The sequence below is a fragment of the Microtus ochrogaster genome, chromosome 4 (genome assembly GCF_000317375.1).
Source record: "Microtus ochrogaster isolate Prairie Vole_2 chromosome 4, MicOch1.0, whole genome shotgun sequence".
Classification (NCBI taxonomy): Eukaryota; Metazoa; Chordata; class Mammalia; order Rodentia; family Cricetidae; genus Microtus; species Microtus ochrogaster.
In genome coordinates this window covers 53,012,802-53,033,779 of record NC_022011.1, presented here as the reverse complement: position 1 = coordinate 53,033,779, position 20,978 = coordinate 53,012,802, and the positions used below count along the sequence as shown (strand labels likewise).

Here is a 20,978-nt window from a genome sequence, read left to right as displayed (position 1 = left end):
TCTTGTAGACCAGGCTGGTCTCGAACTCACAGAGATCCGCCTGCCTCTGCCTCCCAAGTGCTGGGATTAAAGGCATGCGCCACCACGCCATTTACCACCTCTATAGATCATGCATGAAAGAAAGATTGGGAAGAGCCAACCGGTTGCCTATGAAGGTGGCCTCTATGGGTTGAGGTTTTGAACTGAGTTCTGTTATGGAAGGGCCTTTGTATTTTCTGTATCCGGTGTGGGGGAGTGGACCTCGCTAGGTGATTCACCACCAAATGCCCAGAGGTGGGTGCAAGCTTCCTTCCTGCCCTCAGTGAGGGCTGATGTCCACTGTAACTAAGCTCCTTTCATGCTGCTTTGTACTTTATGGGCAGGTGGGCCTTAAGGTCGGAAGCCAGTGGTTTAAGTAGGAGCTCCCTGTTTGGTCCAGAGGCTGAGTGGAGGAAAGCAGAAGTCAGGAGGAGGTTTGAAGCATCCTAAGCAAAGGCCTTTTGTATGTTTAGAGGTCTGTGAGTGGGGAGAGGGGGATGTGTAGGAGGAAGCTTGGCTGCATATAAGAAAACTCATGAATATGGAGGTCTTCAGATAGGGAAAGGCAAGCTTCCCTGATCAGAGAGGAGTTAGCTTGATTGGCAGGCTCTAAAGCTTTAGGTGACGTTTGCTATAAACCATCCTTTGGGGGAAATGACCATTTCAGAAGGTCCAAGGAGACTGGTGATTTCTTCTCTACTTAAAAGGCTCTGAGAAGTAAGGATGGGGGAATGAGACAGAGATCGCTTGAAGCTCGCATTGCATAAACTGATGTTGAACACTTAAAAGAGGAGCACACCTTCCCTGCACCCCCAATCTTTTGCACCTTCGCCCATCATCATATCACTGACTTCTGACCAACTGCTTTAGCTGTTTGATTTCTTTATGAATTCCTCCAAGGTAGAAGCCCAGGCTTTGTTTACATAGTGCCCGACTCAGGGTCCCTCTTGTGGGACCCTCAAACTTCATTTTACAGTACTGTTTTTCTTTTTATCATCTTGATTCCTTAGAGCTCCGCCCCAAAATAACAATAGCTCAATGTGCCATGCTGTAAAAAAAAAACCCTGATTTTACTGTCTGGGGATTTTTTCTTTAGCTCCAAAGAGCGTCAAGGTGGGCAGATGTTTGGACCCTTGGCAAGGTTGTATAGTAAGAGATGCAGAGGCTGCCTTGGGTATCCTTCAAACCATGCTACTTCCCTTCCATGAAGAATAAGCCTTGCTGATACTAACGAATCTCTGATGTTCTCAATCTGGTGTTGCCCTTCCCCGGGACACTGGCTTACAGGTCTGCAATGGCTCCAACCTCCCAACCTCTCCCTCTTGGCTTTATACCTTTGTGGAATAAAAAAATCCAAGGATTCAAACTGTACCTAAGGAAAGTGTTCTAGTACCAAGCCGGTACACCAGATCACTTCAGGTCATAAGGTTAAGCGCACATCAGATCCTTGTGTTTAGAGACAACGAGCTGTCCTGCTGGGAAGGACAAGCATCCACTCTGCCCCATCTCCCTCCCTGATCTTTGGTGTCTGTCTCTGTGCCTGCTATTTGTCCTCCTAAGGGAAGTTAGAGAAGAGAGGCAGTGGCTAAGTAAGGTACTCTTTACCTTTCTCATTCATTTCCCATAGACTGCTCACACTTCACATGCTCTTGAAACTGACTCTATAATTTATTGTCCTATTTAAAAAGAAAATTTTGTCAGGCGGTGGTAGAGCACGTCTTTAATCCCAGCACTTGGGAAGCAGAGGCAGACGGATCTTCGTGAGTTCGAGGCCAACCGGGTCTACAAGAGCTAGTTCCAGGACAGGCTCCAAAGCTACAGAGAAACCCTCTCCTGGAAAAAAAAATTAACTACTCACTGTCTACTAAGTTCATAGTCTGGATCTACAAATAAAACGAAATCTATCATCTATGTGCTCTCTCTAGCCCCCACCTGAAAATTTTAGCCTTGACTGGGAAACTCTGTTCCCGTTCTTTTCAACCCAAATGCCTTAAGAAGTAATCCTACTTGCCCTTTTGGCTCTCCCATTTCCTCCCTTCCCTTATGGGGTTCAGCTCTCTCTCAAGCCTCATGCCTGGCATGTGCTCAAACGTCACTTTGTGACTTCGAGAGGCTCCCATGTCAATCTCCTGGTTCCTTATATGAACAGTGTAAGCTTGTCACTCTCTCCATTGCAGTACATTCGTGTTTTCTCTTTCCACAACGTCTCTCAAATCCTGGTGCTGTTCTCACTCTGCAGAGCTTCACTTCAGCCCATTCTTAGGGTTTTACCTATAATCCATCTTTACATAGCACCATGAGTACCAAGGAGCACCCCTTCCCCCTTTGCATTGAGCTTCCTATGAGAAAGCTCTTAAGTAATAAATTATCACCACCACCACTGCTGCAGCTGCCACCACCCCAGGCCATCTGGGCTGATGACAACAGCCCTGTGCTATCCTTTCCCCTTCGGCAGCATCACGTGCTGTTTGTCACTGGTCTTTGGCTACTGTCAGTGCTGGTGTTGCCTTTGGGCCTTTGCACCTGCGTTTCCTTCCCTCGGAACTTCTGTCCTTCTCCTTTTGTCTCACTTCACTTTTTGTTGACAGACTAGGTTGAGCCTCTGCTGGGATGTTTTCCTAGCATTCCTTATGTTTATTGCATAGTGTTCATCAAAAATGCAGCAGCCATCATGGTTTATTGTTTTTTTTTTTTTTGAGGAACTTGTTTTAAAATGATAGGGAAACATTCACAGTCAGGAGAAATTGGAATAAGGAGAAGGGTGAATGGGTTGACCCAAGTATCTTTGCATAGTTATATAAGTGAAAAATGACCTTCATCTGTTACCAGACTGAGAGCCAAATGCAATCAAAAGTATTTCTGTTAAAGGTTTATTGTTTAATTATGTAATGTATTAAATAAATATATCCCATATGAATTAGCCAACTGCTTTGAGCCTCTTCCATTCTCCCATACAGAATATTCACCAGATGACATCATTTCTATCCGTAAATATTTATACCAATATCTTCTAGCTGCCTTCAGCATCCAAAGACCCACGTATTAGACACTGTCTTATGCACTATGACAAACCAAACATTTTCACTGAAGTAAGAACATAAAATTGATCCCTACCTTCATGAAGCATGTAGTCCAGCAACAGGGAGTCTAAGAAGAGTTATTCATTTGCCAAATAAACACACAGACAAATGTTTGATTCATATGTAAGATGCACACAAGGACACAACGGATGCAGAATTAATGAATAATGAAGGGGGAACGAGAGATGGAATCATTTCAAGGTGATCAAGGCAAAATCTTCATAGCTGAAACATAATCCACACAGGCAGGAGTGGAACCTGGGCTACAGAGCTAGTTCAGGACAGGCTCCAAAGCCACAGAGAAACCCTGTCTCGAAAAACAAAAAAAAAAAAAAAAAAAGAATGTTTAAAGAAAACACATGGTGTCCTTTCCATCATGGTAACGCCAAGCTTCTAACTTCGGCAAACAAGACCCACCATGACCTTTCTCTTCTCTCGGGACTCATTGCCCACCTGTCTAAGCCTTAAAATCAATGTCCTAGTATACATAATTGCTTACTATTTTTGTCATAGTACCTAAGTCCTGCTCTGAGTCCTCATTCATGCCATCCCCCATGCCTGGAGTTCCAATGCCTTACTTTCTCCTGATCGATTTCATTTATATCTTAAGAGTTACCTTCCCACAGGAAGTCCTCGGTGCCTTTTCTTGCCCGCTTCCTCTGGTTTTTTTCTGTTAAAGGAGCCAGGAACAAGCTCTTGTACTACATTTATCAAACTGTAAGTGCCCCGTTACTGACTGTGCCCACTGCATAGACTGACTGCTTCTTGAAGGATGCTTTATTATTATTTATTATTATTACTGGATAATATTTAGTACACAGTGATACCAGGTCATGCTTGTTTAATTCATCATTGGAAGGAAGGAACACGGAAGAAGGAAAAAGAAAAAGGGAAGGGAAGCAAGGAAGAACAAAGAAAAGGAGGGAAGAAGGCAGAGCCATAGGAGGTTTAGGAAAGACTGCACAGACTTTGCCTTCAACAGAGTTCTGTTTCCCACAGACTGTGAGACATAAGTATTTGAAGAAGGAGCTCCACATATCACAGCCTAAGAAAAGTGAGGTTTTCGTTGCTTCTGAGGACCTAGGCTGTGAATGCAGCATCCTTTCTCCTGGCTCTAACACCAAGCCTCTGATGCTCACACTAAGTGTATGAGCTCTTCTGGGTCTAGACTCTTGTGAGGAGCCAGCTTTATGGAAAAGTGTGGCTGCATGTTCTGATGGAGACTGAGGAGAAAGAAGTGCTATTACAACTTTGCACCAGTGTGGGTCTTAAAATGCCTCATTAAGAAGCTTTTTATTTTTAACTCTGGTTGCAAAGGTCCCATGAAGAATGGTGGGGTGACCACCCAGCTCTGACCTTGTGTAATTTACAGTTCTGTTGGGGAGAAGGTCGCCGAGTCACAGCACAAGCCAAGGAGACAGTAGATTAGCGGTGGAAGTTACCTTTCCTGAGAACTCAGATACCTGCTGTGGAGAAATGTTTGTCTCCTGCCTGTGTGGGAAGTGCTGCTTTGTGCCCATCGCAATTCAGTCAGTAACAAAGAAAAGAAACATCCCCACTTCATGTTGCCTAGGAGCTCACCACTGCCTTCAAGGATAATGACAAGGGCAAGGACAATCCAGTCCTAGAACCTGGTTTCCCCTGATTTCTTCTGGTAGCATCCTTCAGAGTATGGTCAGAAGACAGACACCTGTTCCTAGGAATTCCAGTAGAGGGGTTTTTAACAGAATTCCCTGAGTGTCAAGGGATACACAAACACAAAGAAAGAACCAAAGTATCTCTGAAATGCAGATCAATTATCCCTAATCCAAATTCCCCAAGTACAAGATGTTTTCAAAGCTCATAAACTTCTTTAGTACCAACAAGCTACATGTTCCCAACCTGACTTCTCTGAAGGGTGTGAGCAAAAACACAGATGTGTGGAAACCTCACACAGAATGGCCTTCAGGTTATATGTATAAGGAGTATAGGAAACATAAGCAAATGTCACAATGGCATGATGAGAGTCGGGTCTCATCCTCAAGATTGTGTGTGTGTGTCTGTCTGTCTGTCTGTGCACGCATGTGCGCGCACACACACATCAATACTCCCAAATCTAGAAAGCTCTGAAATTTGAAATACTTCTGGTCTGAACATCTTGATTAACAGATGTGCAATCATAGGAAGCAGCCACTGTCCCTGGGCTGGAGGAAACAAAAGGAAAAGCTGATGTCAGAATCTAGAAGGAAGTTCCAGCTCCATCCCGGGGCTTGGAGCTGCAGTGCTATGGTTTGCCCAGATGCTGCTGGAGGCATGCGATTGGCTCTCAGAGGTCTGGAATCTAGATCAGCAGATACTGCTGTACCAATGATGCCAACAACCACCTAGAACAAGAAGGAAGGCCTCCAGCCATCTGCTACCCACCGGCTGGCTGAGTTAGCAGTCCATCATGGACACGGCTACTGAGGAGCAGCTTCCTATCATGTGTTTCGGCAATGATTCCTAGATGGGGTTCAAATAGTCACTGGTTTTTATTCTCTGAAGCTGTGTGGGACAGTGACCAGAAAACCCGCACTTCACCTTGGCAGGGACTTCATTTTCTTCTGCTTAAGTAAGTTGTTTGAACCTGAACTCAGTAAGCCATCCACAAAGGTTTGCCATTCCTGTGTCTGTTTTGATATCCGTGTTTTTAGGGTATGATTTTCTGTATGGTTCTTTCTATAGTGGTTTCAATTTACTTCTTCACATCTCAGCAAGTAGCAGATCCCCACCACCACCACCACCTCCACCACCACATTTGCCCCTCTTGCCCGGGTTGTTTTCTGTTCTCATTATTTCAGAATCCTTTGTGATGAGACAACCTTGGCTCTGGATGCTTTGGGGGTCAAGAATAAGGCCAGAGCTCCCTTTCCTCCTGAAGTGCATGACTAGGTGGTTACTCATTGACTCCTGAGCATTCTTTTGGAAGCCTGCCTCGAATCTGCGCCTCTACAAGCTTTAAGGCAGTGGGGAGAAGCGATAGCAACCCTGGGTCTCCTATGGTCTAAAGCTCAGCCAAACCAAAGAGTATCTCCAAGTAGGGTTAGATGGCTTCCTTTAGAAGGCAGGGGAAGATGCCCTGGTTTGGATCAGACCAAAGGGTGGGGGCGCTGAGAAGGCTTAGCTCAATCTTTTCATTTTCAGTGCTTGGGTATGAAGAGGGGGTTGTACAGGTGCCGAAGGAGAGACACAAAGGGTGAATGAAGAGCTTTCCTTTGGGTTGGGCAACCGCTGAAAAAAAACCAAACTTGACGTGTATCTTACCAGTATCATCCCTTAAAAAGGAGAAAAGAGAAGGAAGAAGGGAGGTGGGCCGTGTTCTATATTCAGCCCCTTTCCTGGGTTAGTTAATGCTTAGGAATCACGACTGCAGGCAGCATTGAGAAACACGCTCCTTCCTGAGCCACGCACAATCGTCTAAGTGTGTTTTCCATTTAATTCGCACAATGGCCCTTGAAGGAGAAAGCACACTGCCTCCATTTTACATACAACAGGGTGAGGAGCAGAGATGGTACATAGATTGCCCAAGGCTGCCCATTGTAAGAGGGCAGAATTGAGCCTCTAGTGAATACTCTGCATTTCATGGCTCCTGCCACCTTGGTCATTCCACATAGAGTCAGACCCTCCCTAAGAGCGAATGGGTCTTCAGCACCACCTTCCAACGTGTGTGCTTTCAAAGTCCACTTTAAAATCCTTTCCAGGTCTTCATTGATCAGATGATTGGCGTCTAGGATGTCACTATTTGACTTTTTCCAGTGAGAGGGGAAAAAAAATATCCAATTCTTTTCTGTCCCCTATGCTTCCATATTGGTTTATTTTCCTCCGCCCTGTTTAAGTCTGTCCCCACCTCTTTTCTTCTTCCTTTCCGGCTGTGGCTTGGCCCCCATCCTCAGTTTCTTCCAGTTCCTTTACTGTTGGTACCCAGTGTTAATCGTCCCTCTGACCCACCGTCACTGGCCCCTTCTAGGCCTCCCGTCCCTTGTGCTCCTCCACCTCTGTCTCCCCTCTCTCTCCCTCCCCTGACTCCTTTGGCCACCCCCTTTTCCCTGCATAATCTCTGCTGCCTGCTTGACTGCCCAGGTTCTTTATTCTGTCTTCCCCTCAAAGGCTTTCACAGCTCCGCTGTTATTCTTGTATTAGCATTGAACCCATTAAAGCTAATTTGTTTGCCCTAATCTCCATTTATTTTTCCCTAGTTGATATTAGATTTCCCTTTCTATTGCTCCAGCATGATTTTCTCTTTGTCTTCCTAATGGTCTACCACCCACCCCACCCCCTTCCTCTTATTAATCTGGTTGGCTTCACTGTGGTTTCAAGGCCTTTGTCTCTCTGCCTCCCCCAGCCCTTAGATTAACCCTGTCACCTCTCTCCCAAAAAGGACCCCCAGTGTTTGTATTTCCAAGGATGGAACTGCTGTAAATGTCAACAAGCCTCTAAGCTTCCTGGGGAAAGTGCTGCTGATCTTGACAGCGGGTCTTTTCCTAAGGCCAGTCTGTACAGAGCACAGGGGCTGGGAGGCAGGAGGTACCTGGGTTCCAGGGCTGCCTTGAGCCCGAAAGCTGCTATGCTCTAGTTTGTCTAGATAGGATGAACTTCGGGGCTCTCCCAGAGATTTCTGAAGGCTTCTTCCAGCTTGCCTTTGTCCTGTGTATTTTACTAGCAGGCTAAGCGGGGCAACTTTCTCCCTATGACTGAGATTTGGCAATTTCTTGAACAATAGGCGCAGTACTTCACCTTCCTAAACACGCAGAGGCCTCTGTGTCGGCGACTCTGGGCGTAGCTGATCTACACCCTGCCCTCTGGTTTCCATATACCTAAGGAGAGAGGCCTCCCAGGAGCGAGGTTCACTAATGTTCTCGCTTGCCAGCCTTGTCTGCGGACCTCACTCCTCAGGTTTTCTCTCTGGAAACGGAGAGCCTCAGAGACAGCTGCAGTACCTCCTCTGGTTGTGTAGGCTCCGTTCTGGGGGTGCAGAGTCCTCCTAACCCCTGACTGCTCACCAGACTCCCTAGGGAAGCCAGGTACTTTCCACCTTGTAGAGTTCAAAGAGGAGATTTTGGTATGATGTCCCTGCCCCTGGGTCTGTCAGAAGAGTCTCTGGTGACGGCTCAGGGCTTGTAGCCACGCTGTAGAGCATAAGTTACTAGGAACCCAAATCATTAATTAGTCCATTAAACATGAACTTGCCATCAGGAGCCTCCCAGAGTCCCGGAAGGTGTGCTAGAGGTCTTTCTTCCGGCTCCTCCCAGTGAGCTTCCGGAGGCCTGTGGGTTCCGGGTACCAAAGACCCACCTGGGTAGTGGTGGACAACCCTGAGCTACACAGCGGGAGCCAGCGCTCTGCAATTCAGAGTAGGTGAGGATATCTGGGGAGCATACACTCCCAGCTTCCTCACAAGTCACCCCAGACTCCCCTGGGTTCAGAGGCTAGTGGCTTTTATAATGTTGTGGCTTCTTTAAGAAAATGGGTTGATAGTTAAACAATTGAATTTTAAAAAAACTCAGCTAGATTTCGATTCAATGAGCATTGCTCTCTGATAGTATTCTAGGAGACCTGTAACGTGTTAAGATGACTTTTGATGATGAGGGGCTTGCCCTTGAGGCACATACACATTAATGACCTTTGCTATGTTACCAACCTTACGGCTTTGTGATCCATTCACTGTGGACCCCATGAATCGTCACCTTCCGTCCCCCAAGCAGTCCTGTAGGATCCCCACAGGTGATGTGTGTACACCACAGAAGGGTCAGTGTGTGCCTCTGTGTAAGGGGCTGGCGTGTAGTTAACAAGTCAAGTTATGTTATCATGGACTGCTAGGACCCTAGGTTCTGGAGCTCCGCTACAAGGCAATAGACTTGAGTTTAAGGAATACACATTTTAAAATCACTTTGAGATGGGGAAGGAGGCAAATAGAGAGGTGGCAAAAAAAAAAAAAAAACCTAGTTGGGACAGAAAAAAGCCATGAGAGTGGGAGGGAGAGGGTGACAGGATGGGGGAGGGTGGAGAAGGAGAGGGAGGAACAAGAAAGAAACGCAGCTGTAGCTGGGGTAACTACAGTGGCTAAGAGGCCAGATAAATGAGGACTCTTAAATTTAACACATAAAGGAGAAAAAGATACGCTTTCCTAATTTGTTGTTGTTGTTGTTGTTATTTGTTTGTTTGTGTTTTTGGTTTAAGTTTTGGTTTTTCAAGACAGGATTTCACTCTAGCTACCAAGCCTGTCCTGGAACTAGCTCTTGTAGACCAGGTTGGCCTCGAACTCACAGAGATCGACCTGCCTCTGCCTCCCGAGTGCTGGGATTAAAGGCGTGCGCCACCACCGCCCGGCTAACACTTTTCTCTTTGTAACTAAATCATGTTTCTCTCCAGCTCTGGGTTTCTTTGCCTTTCAGATCTTAACTAGGATAAATTGTGATTGACAACCTAAAGAGAACAGGGTAGGCTTTGGCTAGAATTAGAGTCAGACACAACTAGAAAGACTGTATGCATATGTGGGGGGGAGGCATGGAGAGGGACGAGAGAGGAAGGAAGATGGGAGTTGAATCCCTCAGGGCAGGGCGGTAGGAGGCCTGATCACCCTAAGCTGCACAGGGAAGAACACATGAAGACCTGCCTTCCTGAGTACAACATACCAAGCAAAATCTTCAACAAATTTTCCCATCTGGGGTTTCCAGAACTGTCTTAGTTAGGGTTTCTATTGCTGTGAAGAGACCCCATGGCCACAGCAACTCTTATAAGTGAAAACATTTAATTGCAGGGACTCCCCCCTCCCCCAGACAGAGTTTCTCTGTGCTGCTTTGGAGCCTGTCCTGGAACTAGCTCTTGTAGACTAGGCTGGCCTCGAACTCACAGAGATCCACCTGTCTCTGCCTCCTGAGTGCTGGGATTAAAGGTGTGCACCACCACCGCCCAGCAAGGGTGAAATTGAAATTTCTTACAATTTCAGAGGTTCAGTTTGTTATCCTCATGGTGGGGAGCAGGGTAGCGTGAAGGCAGATGTGGTGCTGGAGCTGAGAGTCCTACATCTTGACTCAGAGGCAACAGGAAGTCAACTGACTGTCACAATGAGAGAAGTTTGAGCAAAAGAAGCGTCAAAGTCCACCCTCACAGTGACCATTTCCTCCAAAAAGGCCACACCTCCTAACAGCACAGCTCCCTTAGGGGACCATTTTTTTTGTTTTCAAACCACTGGACAGCCACTAACTAGAACTTGACACCACAGCAAAGGGGGTTGTTTGCTCTAAGGCCACACTCAAGGCTACTGAAGAAAGTGAGAGGGGACAGAGATGAACAGATACAACCTACAGTGTATGGCTTCAGAGGAGGAAATCCAGGAAGCATGGAGGTGTCTACAGGACTTGTGGCCACATGAATCCGAGCCTAGATTTCTGCAGAGCGTATGATCCTGGAGGCCTAGTGCTCCACGGCTATCCTTGGGCTCAGGGGCTAAGGTCATTGGCCTCCCAAGAGGAAGAAAAAGCTAAGGTTGAGCCCCCTACAGGGTGGCCCTGAGGCTAATGTAAGAAGATAGAACAGTGCACAGAGGCTCACAAGGGCACCTATGTAACCTCTGTGGTGGTGGAGTGGGCTGCTGTGACCAAAAGTCTGTGGGGGACATGTATTCTTGCATGCACAGGCTGCTCTAACAGCAGGTCTGACAGCAAAAAAATAAATAAATAAATAAATAAATAAATAAATAAATAAATAAATAAAAAATAAAATCAAAAATCTAGTTGTCACAAGCTACTGGTAAAGTCAGGGTTGGGGGGGGGTGCTGAGCAAAACCCCGACACATGGTACTTACACATTATGAGCTGAACGGTGCCCTGTTGATCAAATTCATATGTGTCCTAACCCTCAGTGTTTCATCATGTAATTTTACTTGGAAACAGAATCTTTGCAGCCAGATCATTAGGATGGGCGTTCATCTGCTCTGATCATGCCATACATAGCAGTATAACTAGGACACAGGAATAGGCAGAAGGAGAGACCATGTGAAGACCGAAGCTGTGCTGCCGTGAGCCAAGGGACACCAGAGATGGCCAGCACACTGGTAACTAGGAAGGAAGAAGGCAGTCACTCTGGTAACATCCTGGCTTGAAGCTCCTGACCTCCAGAACTGTGCGCTAAGACATGTATGGTGTTTGCGCCATCTTGTTCGTCTCTTCTGTCAGCACAGCCCTAGCAAACTAACATACAAACAGGTAGGCTTTTGTTTTGTTTTGTTCTTGTTTTTTTGTTTCAGCTGTGTATCCATAGATATATGTCTTGCTATGTGACCCAGGCTGGCCTTGACCTCCCGATCCTCTTGTCTCGGCCTCCCAAGTGCTGGGATTATAGATGTGTTTTTGCCTAATGTATGTCTGTGCATCTTGTGGTACGCCTGGTGACGGTAGAGGCTAGAGAGGGTGTCATTCTTATCTCTTGGACCTGGAGTTTCACAAGGTTGTGAGCCACCATACAGGTGCTGGGAATTGAACCTGTGTCCTCTGGGAGCTAGTTCTCCTCACTGCTGAGTCACCTGTTCATCCTCCTCAATGGTGTTTTAACTCTGAAATGAACACAGCGGGCGGGAAGGCCCCTGTGGAATAGTCTGAGTCATTTGGCTGTGTCCTAGCTTTGCTCTAAAGGGCCCTCTAGTCCAGCAAGTTTAAGCAAGACTCTGGGAGAAGCCCCTTTAAACATCACACCCACATCTCCTAGCATCACGGTCTCCCAGCCAAGCCACCACCTGGTACTTATTCTTGATCCTTCCATCTTGTAGTGGGAGTTTTTCCCCATAGAAGAACATCAGTGAATTGGCACAACAAAGTCCCAGCATACATCTCTTCTCTTGCTCTGTGTTAGACAGGGTCCCTGCTAGAGTACATAGAGAAGATGCCAAACTCACGGAGTAGCCTCAAGTTGTACCAGCTGTTCTATAACCAACCCATTCCTGAAATCCATGTCCCTGAGATCAGTATGGAGGTACACCCATGAACTAAGTAAGTTCTGTTCTTAGGCTCCATCTCCGATGGTTCCATCACTGCCTGACACCATTACACTTGGGATTGTGGGCATGGCAGGAATATGCGGTATCTGCTCATACTGAGTCCACAGTCAGGAAGCAGAGGTGAGTACTCATGTTCAATTTGATTTCTTCTTTTAGTTTTGTCCTGAACCCCAGCCTATGGAATGGTGCTATCCCCAGTTGGGGTAGATCTTCCTTCTTCAGGTAAATCTTTCTGGAAACACTCACATAGTCTCAGAGGTATATTTTCACGAGAATTCTAAAGTCAGTTGAGTTGACTATGAAAATTAACCATGACAGAGACTAAGCCTCTAACACACAAATCTGTGTGGTCAAACCAACTTGCACACTGTAGTGGTGATCTACTGAAATAATCTCTCAGTGCGAAGAATAGAGTTGGGAGTGGTGAAGGAAAAGAGGCAGAGAAAGAGAGGAAGGGAAGAAGAGGAAAAGAAAGGGGGAAGTGGAAAAGGAAAATGAGGAGGAGGGGTTGGACTAGAAAAGGGGAGGAAGGAAAGAGGAAGCTGCTTCTTTGAATCAGCAAATTCTTGTTAAGCACTTGACTACATACCTACATGCCAGGTATTGGCTGTCGTTTGAGGTTTAGCCAACAAGAATCTAGAAATCCCCTATCCTCATAGGAGTGCTTGTCTGTAATCTAACCAACCACTCTGCTGACAGCCTGTGTTCACCAGGTAGGCCCCTGGGTCAGAACTGCCCCTGTTTGCAACTTAGAGCGGTCTTTGTAGTCCAACCTGGCTATGCTGTGCTGCGTTTGACCTCCCCGGAGCAGGGACGGAGGGCTCAGGCCTTGGGAGCCGCAGCAATTTCTTCAGAGGGCTGCACTCCTTTCTCCTCAGTCTCCTGGTTGTCATTTATTATAAAAACAAATTGAAAAATAATTACATCGTATCGTGTGGAAAGAATCAGGTATGCTTCACACTGGAAAACCTTCAGTCAGTTAATAAAACAATAAGTCATGTTATTGGAGAATTAAGTGGAAATCACCCACACAGATATTCACGGGTCCTTACTCCACGTAGGATTCTATACTATGTGCTGGGTGATTGAAAGGTTTGGAAGGGTTTTTACTTTCATCTAACTCAGAGACAGGACACCACAGTCAAAAAGCTAAAGAGTGTTTGTTGGTAATAGAAACTGAGTGCTGGAGAGGGGAACAGAGCAGATGGAAGAGGAAGACAGACAAGACAGGACAGTCACTAAAGTTTCGGGGTATCTGTGAGTCTCATTGAAAGCGGTGGAACTTGAGTAAGGAGTTGTTAAATTATGGAAAGAGGGACATGACCAGGGGGCTGTCATCTTACCAGAAAAGGTCTGGAAGTGGGACTATACGTGTGTGTGTGTGTGTGTGTGTGTGTGTGTGTGTGTGTTGGAAACAATGACAAGTTTGCTGAGACACAGGTTTGCATAGAGAAATCCTGGGAAATACAGCGGGCAGATGGAAGGGAGTGTCTCAGATCCTATACTAGCAGCTGACCAAAAAAAAAAAAAATCTGTTAATAAATGCATTAAAAGGAAGTACAAGCAAGGATCCAAGATAATTCTGGAAAATCACCAGGCTAAGTTTTTCTGGAATGATTCCAGGAGAGGAGAGAAATCAAAACATTTTGATAACGTGAATAATCTAGCTATCCAAACGTCCTGCCACAGCTGCTCCCTTAATAAAAACATCACAACATCTAAAAGACTCTGGCAAGAGAGCAGGGGTGGGCGGGGAGGTACATGAGAAGTGCCAAACACAGAAATGTGAAGTCAGCCAGGCAAGGATGGAAGTTTCCTGAAGAGGCCGGGCAAATGCTCTGTAAGCAGGCTTGGGAACGGCAGAATAGAACGAATGTCCCGTCCTGGCTTTGTTAAATCTCCCGTGACTGCTCTGTACCCTCTCCGATCGTCCATCTTCCCATTGCCAGCTCCTTCACAAGGACACACAAGGACACACACCCTGGAATTCCCCCACCTCTGCTTGGGCTACCTTGGGCTACTTCACCTTTGACCCTCCCTCAGCTACATCCACAAGTCACGGTTTAGCCTGTGACTTCTCCCCCTTGCTCAGCATTTTGTGTCTGTGTGGACTGAAGTCTTTTTTTTTTTCCTTTGGCTGTAGATAAAAGTCCACTTTGCTTTTCTATCTCTGGAATGTCATAATGATGGCAAAGGTGTCCAGTCTTGGAGATACTGCCTGGGGCACCCCTCAGACTCTCGGTCCTCAAGGCTTCATCTTTGGGGACCAGGAGGCTGGATTCTGGAGAGGATGAATCCTGCTACTATTGCTGCTCTCCCCTTCAGCAGCTTTGTCCCAGCCCACCAAGTGCCACTTTCTCCTTGCCTACTATGCTGAAGGACCTAGTAGGTGTTTACTTGTTTAAATTAATGGTTTAATGGTAATCCTGCTTAAAATGATTTAGAATTAAAACCTGGGCCTTGCATGGCCTGGACTGAGAATATATATATATAATCAATAAGGGCACATGGAGAAGATTTGGGCAGTGGAATTAAATACAAAAGGGCCCTGCCGATGGATTTACAGAGCGAGCTCTGGGCAGCAAAGGGAGCAATGCAGAGGGAATAAGGTGTCAGAGTCAGAGTGCGAAGAAGTTTGGAGATGTTTCTACACAAGCTGGAACCCAACCTTTGAGACACAGGGTACTGACTGAGCATCTACGAGGCAGAGAAATGGGCCTGTAAGAGGCTCCCCTGGGAGAATGGAGATCGGGGACTAGGAGTCTTCCCAGAGAGTGGACCAAGATGTGTATGCACTCCAGAAGGAGAGAAAAGAAACGATGACATCTACGGGTTTCTGGGAGGGACTCATTCTTTCTGGGAGGACAAGACCTTCAGAGGAAATCTCAAGGAGACACCTCCTGGCCCTAGGTGCTCTGACGATTAGCTTCAGCTGTCAACTTGACACAATCTAAAATCATCTGGAAAGAGGGTATCAACAAGGGATTGTCTAGGTTAGTCCAGCTTGTGGATTTGTCTTTGGGAAAGGGTTCAGGTGTCTTAATTACATTAATTGAGGTAGGAACACCCACCCAACACGATTGGCACCACTCCCTGGATTCTGGATTGTATAAGGGGAGAATGCAGGCTGAATGCTAGCAGGCATGCATTAACTCATTGCTCGTCACTCCGGACTGTGGGTGTAAGGTGACTGACAGCTTCAAGGGTCGGATGCCTTAACTTCCCTGCAAAGGAAGTTGTGAACCCAGCAAACCCTTTCTCCTTTAAACTGCTTTGGTAGGGATAGTTTATCACGACAACAGGAAACAACACTAGGAGTTTACCAGGGAGCTGAGACAATGAGACCACAGGAACTTGCGCAGATGTAACGGGTGAGTGGGCACATACCAGCACACCTGAGTAATGCGAGGTCCTGCTCCAGCGGCCGCCTTACCATTCCAAAGCACCTCAGCCCCGTAAGTCGCCAACATGTATGAACTATGCCATGTACCCAGAAAGAAAGGGCATTGTTAGGAAAAACCAGAGTGAGTCCCAGAGATGCTTTCTGATGAAGAGAGGCATGTGGATCTCATGATTTCATGCAACTGGAGTGGTATAACCTCTGTGTGGACACCAGACACACTCCCCTTTGCACCAATACCAGCTATTCTGACGTGTAGTCGGTCAGGACCAGAGATTGAGCCGCAATAAACACCTTGAAGCAGCGAGCTTGACAGGACTGCTGAATTAGATCCTAGATCCTGGGTCCCAAAGAACAGACATAGAAGTTCATAAGTAGAAAAACTTACACCTTCAACTGGAAGGGATTTTTGTCTACAAATGCACTGTTCCCTGCTGGCACTTTGGGCTCTGTTGTATGGCTGTGCACCTCTGCTCACCTACAAGAGAACACTGCCCGAGAATCACAGACTTATGAAAGCAGTAACTACTTGTTCTCCGAATAAATCATATTGCCGGCGACAATCACAAACACGACTCTGTGGCTTTTTCAACACTCTTGGTCTCATGTGCTCCTGAGACTTGTTAACTTTCCCTGTTCCCTTTCAGGTTTTGTCCAATAGACACCTGCACAAGCTTGGGATGTAGCTTGCGCAGTAGGCTTGGGACAGATGCCAAAGGGCCCCAAGGGTAAGAGCTGCTCCAGAATTCTATACCAGAGCAGAACCTTAGAGATGGTGACCTCTTCAGAGCAGGGTATTCTGCCTGGACAACGTGTGCTCAATGCTTCATTCTTGGGTTACAAAAAAAGCTGGATTCTACAAAGAATAAGTCCTTCAGAAAATTGCCAGTAGTGACTTTATCCAGATCAGGGAAGATCCACCAAGAACTCCAGGGAGCTAGGGATGTTAGAGGTGGCTACTACCAAATGGCTACCTGTCCCTGAGCCGCAGCTGACAAAAATAATGTTGAACCCAGAGTGTCTACTGAACCTCCATGACCATCCATGTTCTCTAACTTTGCAAGGGACTGGTGGTCAGGGTATTAGGACATGGCTGGATAAACCATATTTCTTTTTTTAGATCTGAAGTCATAAGCTACAAAAACCAAGGTGGTACGGACTCTTTCCCCATGCACCAATGCGCCCACAGTATGGAGCAGAAGCCATGGGTAGCTTGGAATCTCCATCCCCACTCCATCTATTATCATCTCCTTACAACCACAGATTCATCCGGAACATCAGTCACACCTGTCACTGCACAGCTGAGTCTCCTGGGGTCTCTGAGAACAGAGGGACTTCTCTGTCCCCTCTATCACCTGTCTTCACTGGGCAGTTCCTAAGCCGCATAGAGTCCTATTCCCAGTGTGTTTATGTGTGTAAGAAAGTAGTAGTGCATGTCTGTGTGTAAACTTATATCTGCTAGCTTATGTGGTATGTATATGAGTGTGTGTATTCGAGCTGGAGGACCAAGCTCAGGTGCCCAGACTATAAAATGTAAGTAGCCATTCACTCATTCATTCTCAGAAATGGCTGTGCCCTTGTGTGAGTCCACAAGAAAGTGGCTTGTGGGCCTTTATACCCCTCTCTAGTTCCTGGTCTGGTTGCATGTGTGTGTCCATTAGGTGTGAGTACCAGACGTGTGTGTGTGTCTCTGTGTTAATATGTGTGTGTTAATATGTGTGCACCTAGGTGACTGTGTACCCTAGCAGCTCTCACTGGACTTCAGCCTGGGAGGGAGGCCCTTTCCTCCCATTTTCTAACTCCTGCTCACACAGAACAGGCCACAGACAACACTCTCTCATCTTAGGGCATCCATTCCACCCTCTCCACACTTTAGGGTGTACCTCAAGGTCACTTGAGAGAACTTTGGTTTTGGAGAAGAGGTTCCCGATCTGACACAAGGACTGTAGGACCCGAATCCAAGTGTGCACACCCTCGGTCTCCTGTTGCGACATCTGGGACTCCCCTTGACCTTAATTAAGGCTTCTGGGGCTAGTTGGACTGTTTAGTGTAATTAAATCCTATGCAATTCTTGTAGTGTGTGTGTGAGTGGCCCCACAGACCCTCCAATAGCTCAAGCCTAGAAGGTAGGAGCCACAAAGATAAATATTCCATGTGCAAAGTGACCACAGCCAGCCATAAAACACAGCACTAGGATGTCATGGGGGAACTGGGGGAGAAGAAGGAATCATCGAAAGCTTTACAAGAGGTGGTGGGTCTGCTGAAGATAGCTCAGATATGGGCAACAAGTGGTTGATTGACAAGATGAAGACCTGAGCATCTACTACTAGCAGTTGGGAAGGGCGTCAAGCTGGGCATGAGTGACCCTGAGGCCAGCTTTTTAGTCACACCCTTTTATCCTTTACCAAAGGGAAACTTAGATTCTCTGGGCTCAAGATGGGTGCTGTCTGTGTGGGGCAGATTGACGGCCACAGAAAAATGGTCAGCAAAATAACAATCAGAGGTTTGCAGATACCAGCGATGGTTGGCAAGAGATGCACGTCAATAAGATGGGCCTATGAGTATGGATGGATAAGTCACCCTCCACTGCCACCTCCTCCATTTCTAGACTTCTCAAGAACAGAGCCAGCGTTCGAATGAAAGAACAATTGTGTCTACGCTGTGTGATGCAGAGAACAACTTGAAGAGGGATGGATTCAAAGAGCAGCCTAGGCAGGAGCAGGATGTGCTGCGGAGCCTCAGGTAGTCCCAGGCAAAGGACGCCTTCCAGCTGGTGGAGCCTAGCATTTCAGCTCTGCAGAAGTAGGCATCTGTTCAGGATGCTGACACTTATAATTCTGTCTCGTTTTGAGATATTCAGCCATATGGAGATGAGACTCCAGCGTAAGCTTCCCTGGAGCCTGCTGGTCCCATCCAGGCTCCCAGGCTAAGCTTTCTGGAGCAGAGCGCGTCAGGAATCCACCAGACCCCAGATGGCCACAGGAGGTTTATCTGTCAGCCGTGATGATATGGCGGCTCTCTTGTGGCTGTTCAGGATAAATGACCTGAGCTTCCCAGTGCTCCCGACTGACCTGTTTGCCAGTGTTTGTCCTTGCCCTGCCCCTGAGTTGTTTTGTCTGCTTATTCCCTCTCCTGGTTCTATGGGTTTGTTCCCTTTTAAAGGGATTCACAAGAATCCGTTTCCCTGCCCTGAGTAGGTACCTCTAACTGTCTTCATAATGAAAACCCAGGCATTCTCCTCTTCGTCCTGGCCACAGATGCCGCCATCGCTGGCATGGTGCCCTGAACATGGTAGGTGGCAGTCCATGTAAGATAGTTAAGTTGAAATAGACGGCTGGCTCTCCGATTCCAGATGTTCCTTCCTCCTTACTTCCATCTCAGCCTCAGAATCAAATGTCCATCATACGATGGGTCTGGGGGTGTGGATGGTCACCCACAATTGCCACCTCCATTTTGAGGCTCCCCAAGAACAAGTGAATATTCAAATGAGGGCGTGACACCAAGCTGAAGTCAGCAACTGGCGCTCAGTTCCTAAGACTTAAATGTCAACCAGGGTTCGCCATCCGGCTCAAACTGGATTGCTATTACGCAAAGTGGCAAAATAGAAGACAGAGGTGGACAGTGAGGGAGGTGGGAAGAAAAGAGGAGAACACAGAAAAATGGTGACTTTTAATTTCTAAAAACTAAGTGGTATGGGTCTGTATTAAAAACAAGACTCCAAGGCAAATGTTTGCGTGCCCTGCCTTCGCTGCACACACAGCGTAACTGCAAAGGCACAGGGCTCCCAGGAAGATTCCATCAAGACCCTAGCGCAGCAGTTCTCAGCCTTCCTAAGGCTGCGACCCTTTAATACAGTTCCTCATGTTGTGGTGACCCAAAACCATAAAATTATGTTGGTTGATACTTTGTGCCTATAATTTTGCTACTGTTATGAATTGTACTGCATGTATTTTTGGAGATAGAGGTTTGTCAAAGGGATCATGATTCACAGGTTGAGAACCGCTGCCCTAGAATGTTCTGGATTCCAACCTAAAGTCCACAGGCAGTGCGTTCTAGTAAAAGCTCAGTGCTCCCAGTACTAACCTTTCTTGTAATGAGGCAAGGAATGGTTTTCTAGCTAGGACCGTGAGACAGCTGACAGTGGCTGCGGGGATCTCAGCCGACATTTCCCAGGTATTCGTGTATTTCATCTCAACATCCCTGTAGGATGAGTCTACTGTTTTGTCTATGTGGAATATGAAAAGATCTCTCCTAGATCTACAAAAGAACATTTCAGCTTTGGGTTTCAAGTTCTCCATTTGAAGTCTCAGAAGACTTGCTAAAACAATGTGATATCTGGAAATGTGTCCTGGACACTCAGTCCCTGGTGGCCATGATGTGGAACCATTTTTTTTAATAGAGTGCTTGCCTGGCATAAGAAATCCTGGGGTTTGAGCCCCACCACCTTATAATCCAGTGAAGGTGACTTATTGCTATAATTCTAGCATTCAGAAAGTGGCGGGGGGGGGGCATCAGGAATTCATGCTATTCTCCAGTACCTTTATTTTTTATTTATATGTTCATTTATTTATTTTATTTTTGTTTTTCAAGATAGGGTTTCATGCCTGTCCTGGAACTTGCCCAGTAGACCAGGTTAGCCTTGAACTCACAGAGAGTTGCCTACTTCTGCCTCCTGAGTGCTGGGATTGAAGGTGTGTGCCACCTCTTCTAAAGTCTCTATTTTAAAAAAGAAAGAAAGGAAGAAAGAAAAAAGAAAAAGAAAGAAATCTTGAGTAGCCATCATGTGCCATGTTGAGGATATTAATTTCTTTTGAATATGTATATATTCAATATATACTTGCCCTGAATATATTGAATATATTTACATTAATATACTCAACATATATTCATTTAAAGACATTAGTTTTACATATACTGCTTCCTAGAAACCCTAAAACATTCCCCAATTTCATACAATTAAATTATTCAAGCCCCAAAAGACAACACACTTCCCAAAGGTCACACGGAAAGAAAACAGTGAGGCCCCAGGTCAAGAACAAAGGCTCCAGGGTTTATCCCCTCCTGCCTCTGCAGGACAGAGTCTTCCACGGTGGGAGTCTGGAATAGGACCCTAGCTTCACAGACATCTAGTAAGCTCCTCACCCTCTTGACACCTCACAGCCCCCCAGCTTATCCCAGGGATAATAGTGCTGCTGTCTTCCTCAAATATTGGAGACACCAGTGAATAAAAATGACAACCCAAACAGAGGGTTGGGTGTGTGCAAACACACAGTTCATGGGATGACAGCAGATTAAGCCATTTCCCTCCGAGCTGCCTCGTTCAGCCAGACCTGTCTGCTGCCCTCTTCCGACGGTGGCACTGGGTCCCAGCAGACTAATTAGTGCTAACTGTCAGGTCACTCCAAGGCCAATTAGGAAAACAAGTGAAAAAGACAAAACCAATGGCCATTGTGACCGAAGACAGAAAGAG

At 46.5% G+C, this 20,978-nt stretch overlaps 1 protein-coding gene across 1 annotated transcript in view; it reads right to left on the bottom strand.

Annotated features, from left to right (window-relative positions):
• Pax8 (paired box 8) overlaps positions 1-17,502 on the bottom strand; it is a 47,616-nt gene extending 30,114 nt beyond the window's left edge. Inside the window, exon 1 of the mRNA XM_026778637.1 lies at positions 17,392-17,502. Coding sequence (XP_026634438.1) covers positions 17,392-17,502 — 111 coding nt within the window. The remainder of the gene's footprint in view (positions 1-17,391) is intronic.
• Positions 17,503-20,978: the final 3,476 nt, after the last annotated feature.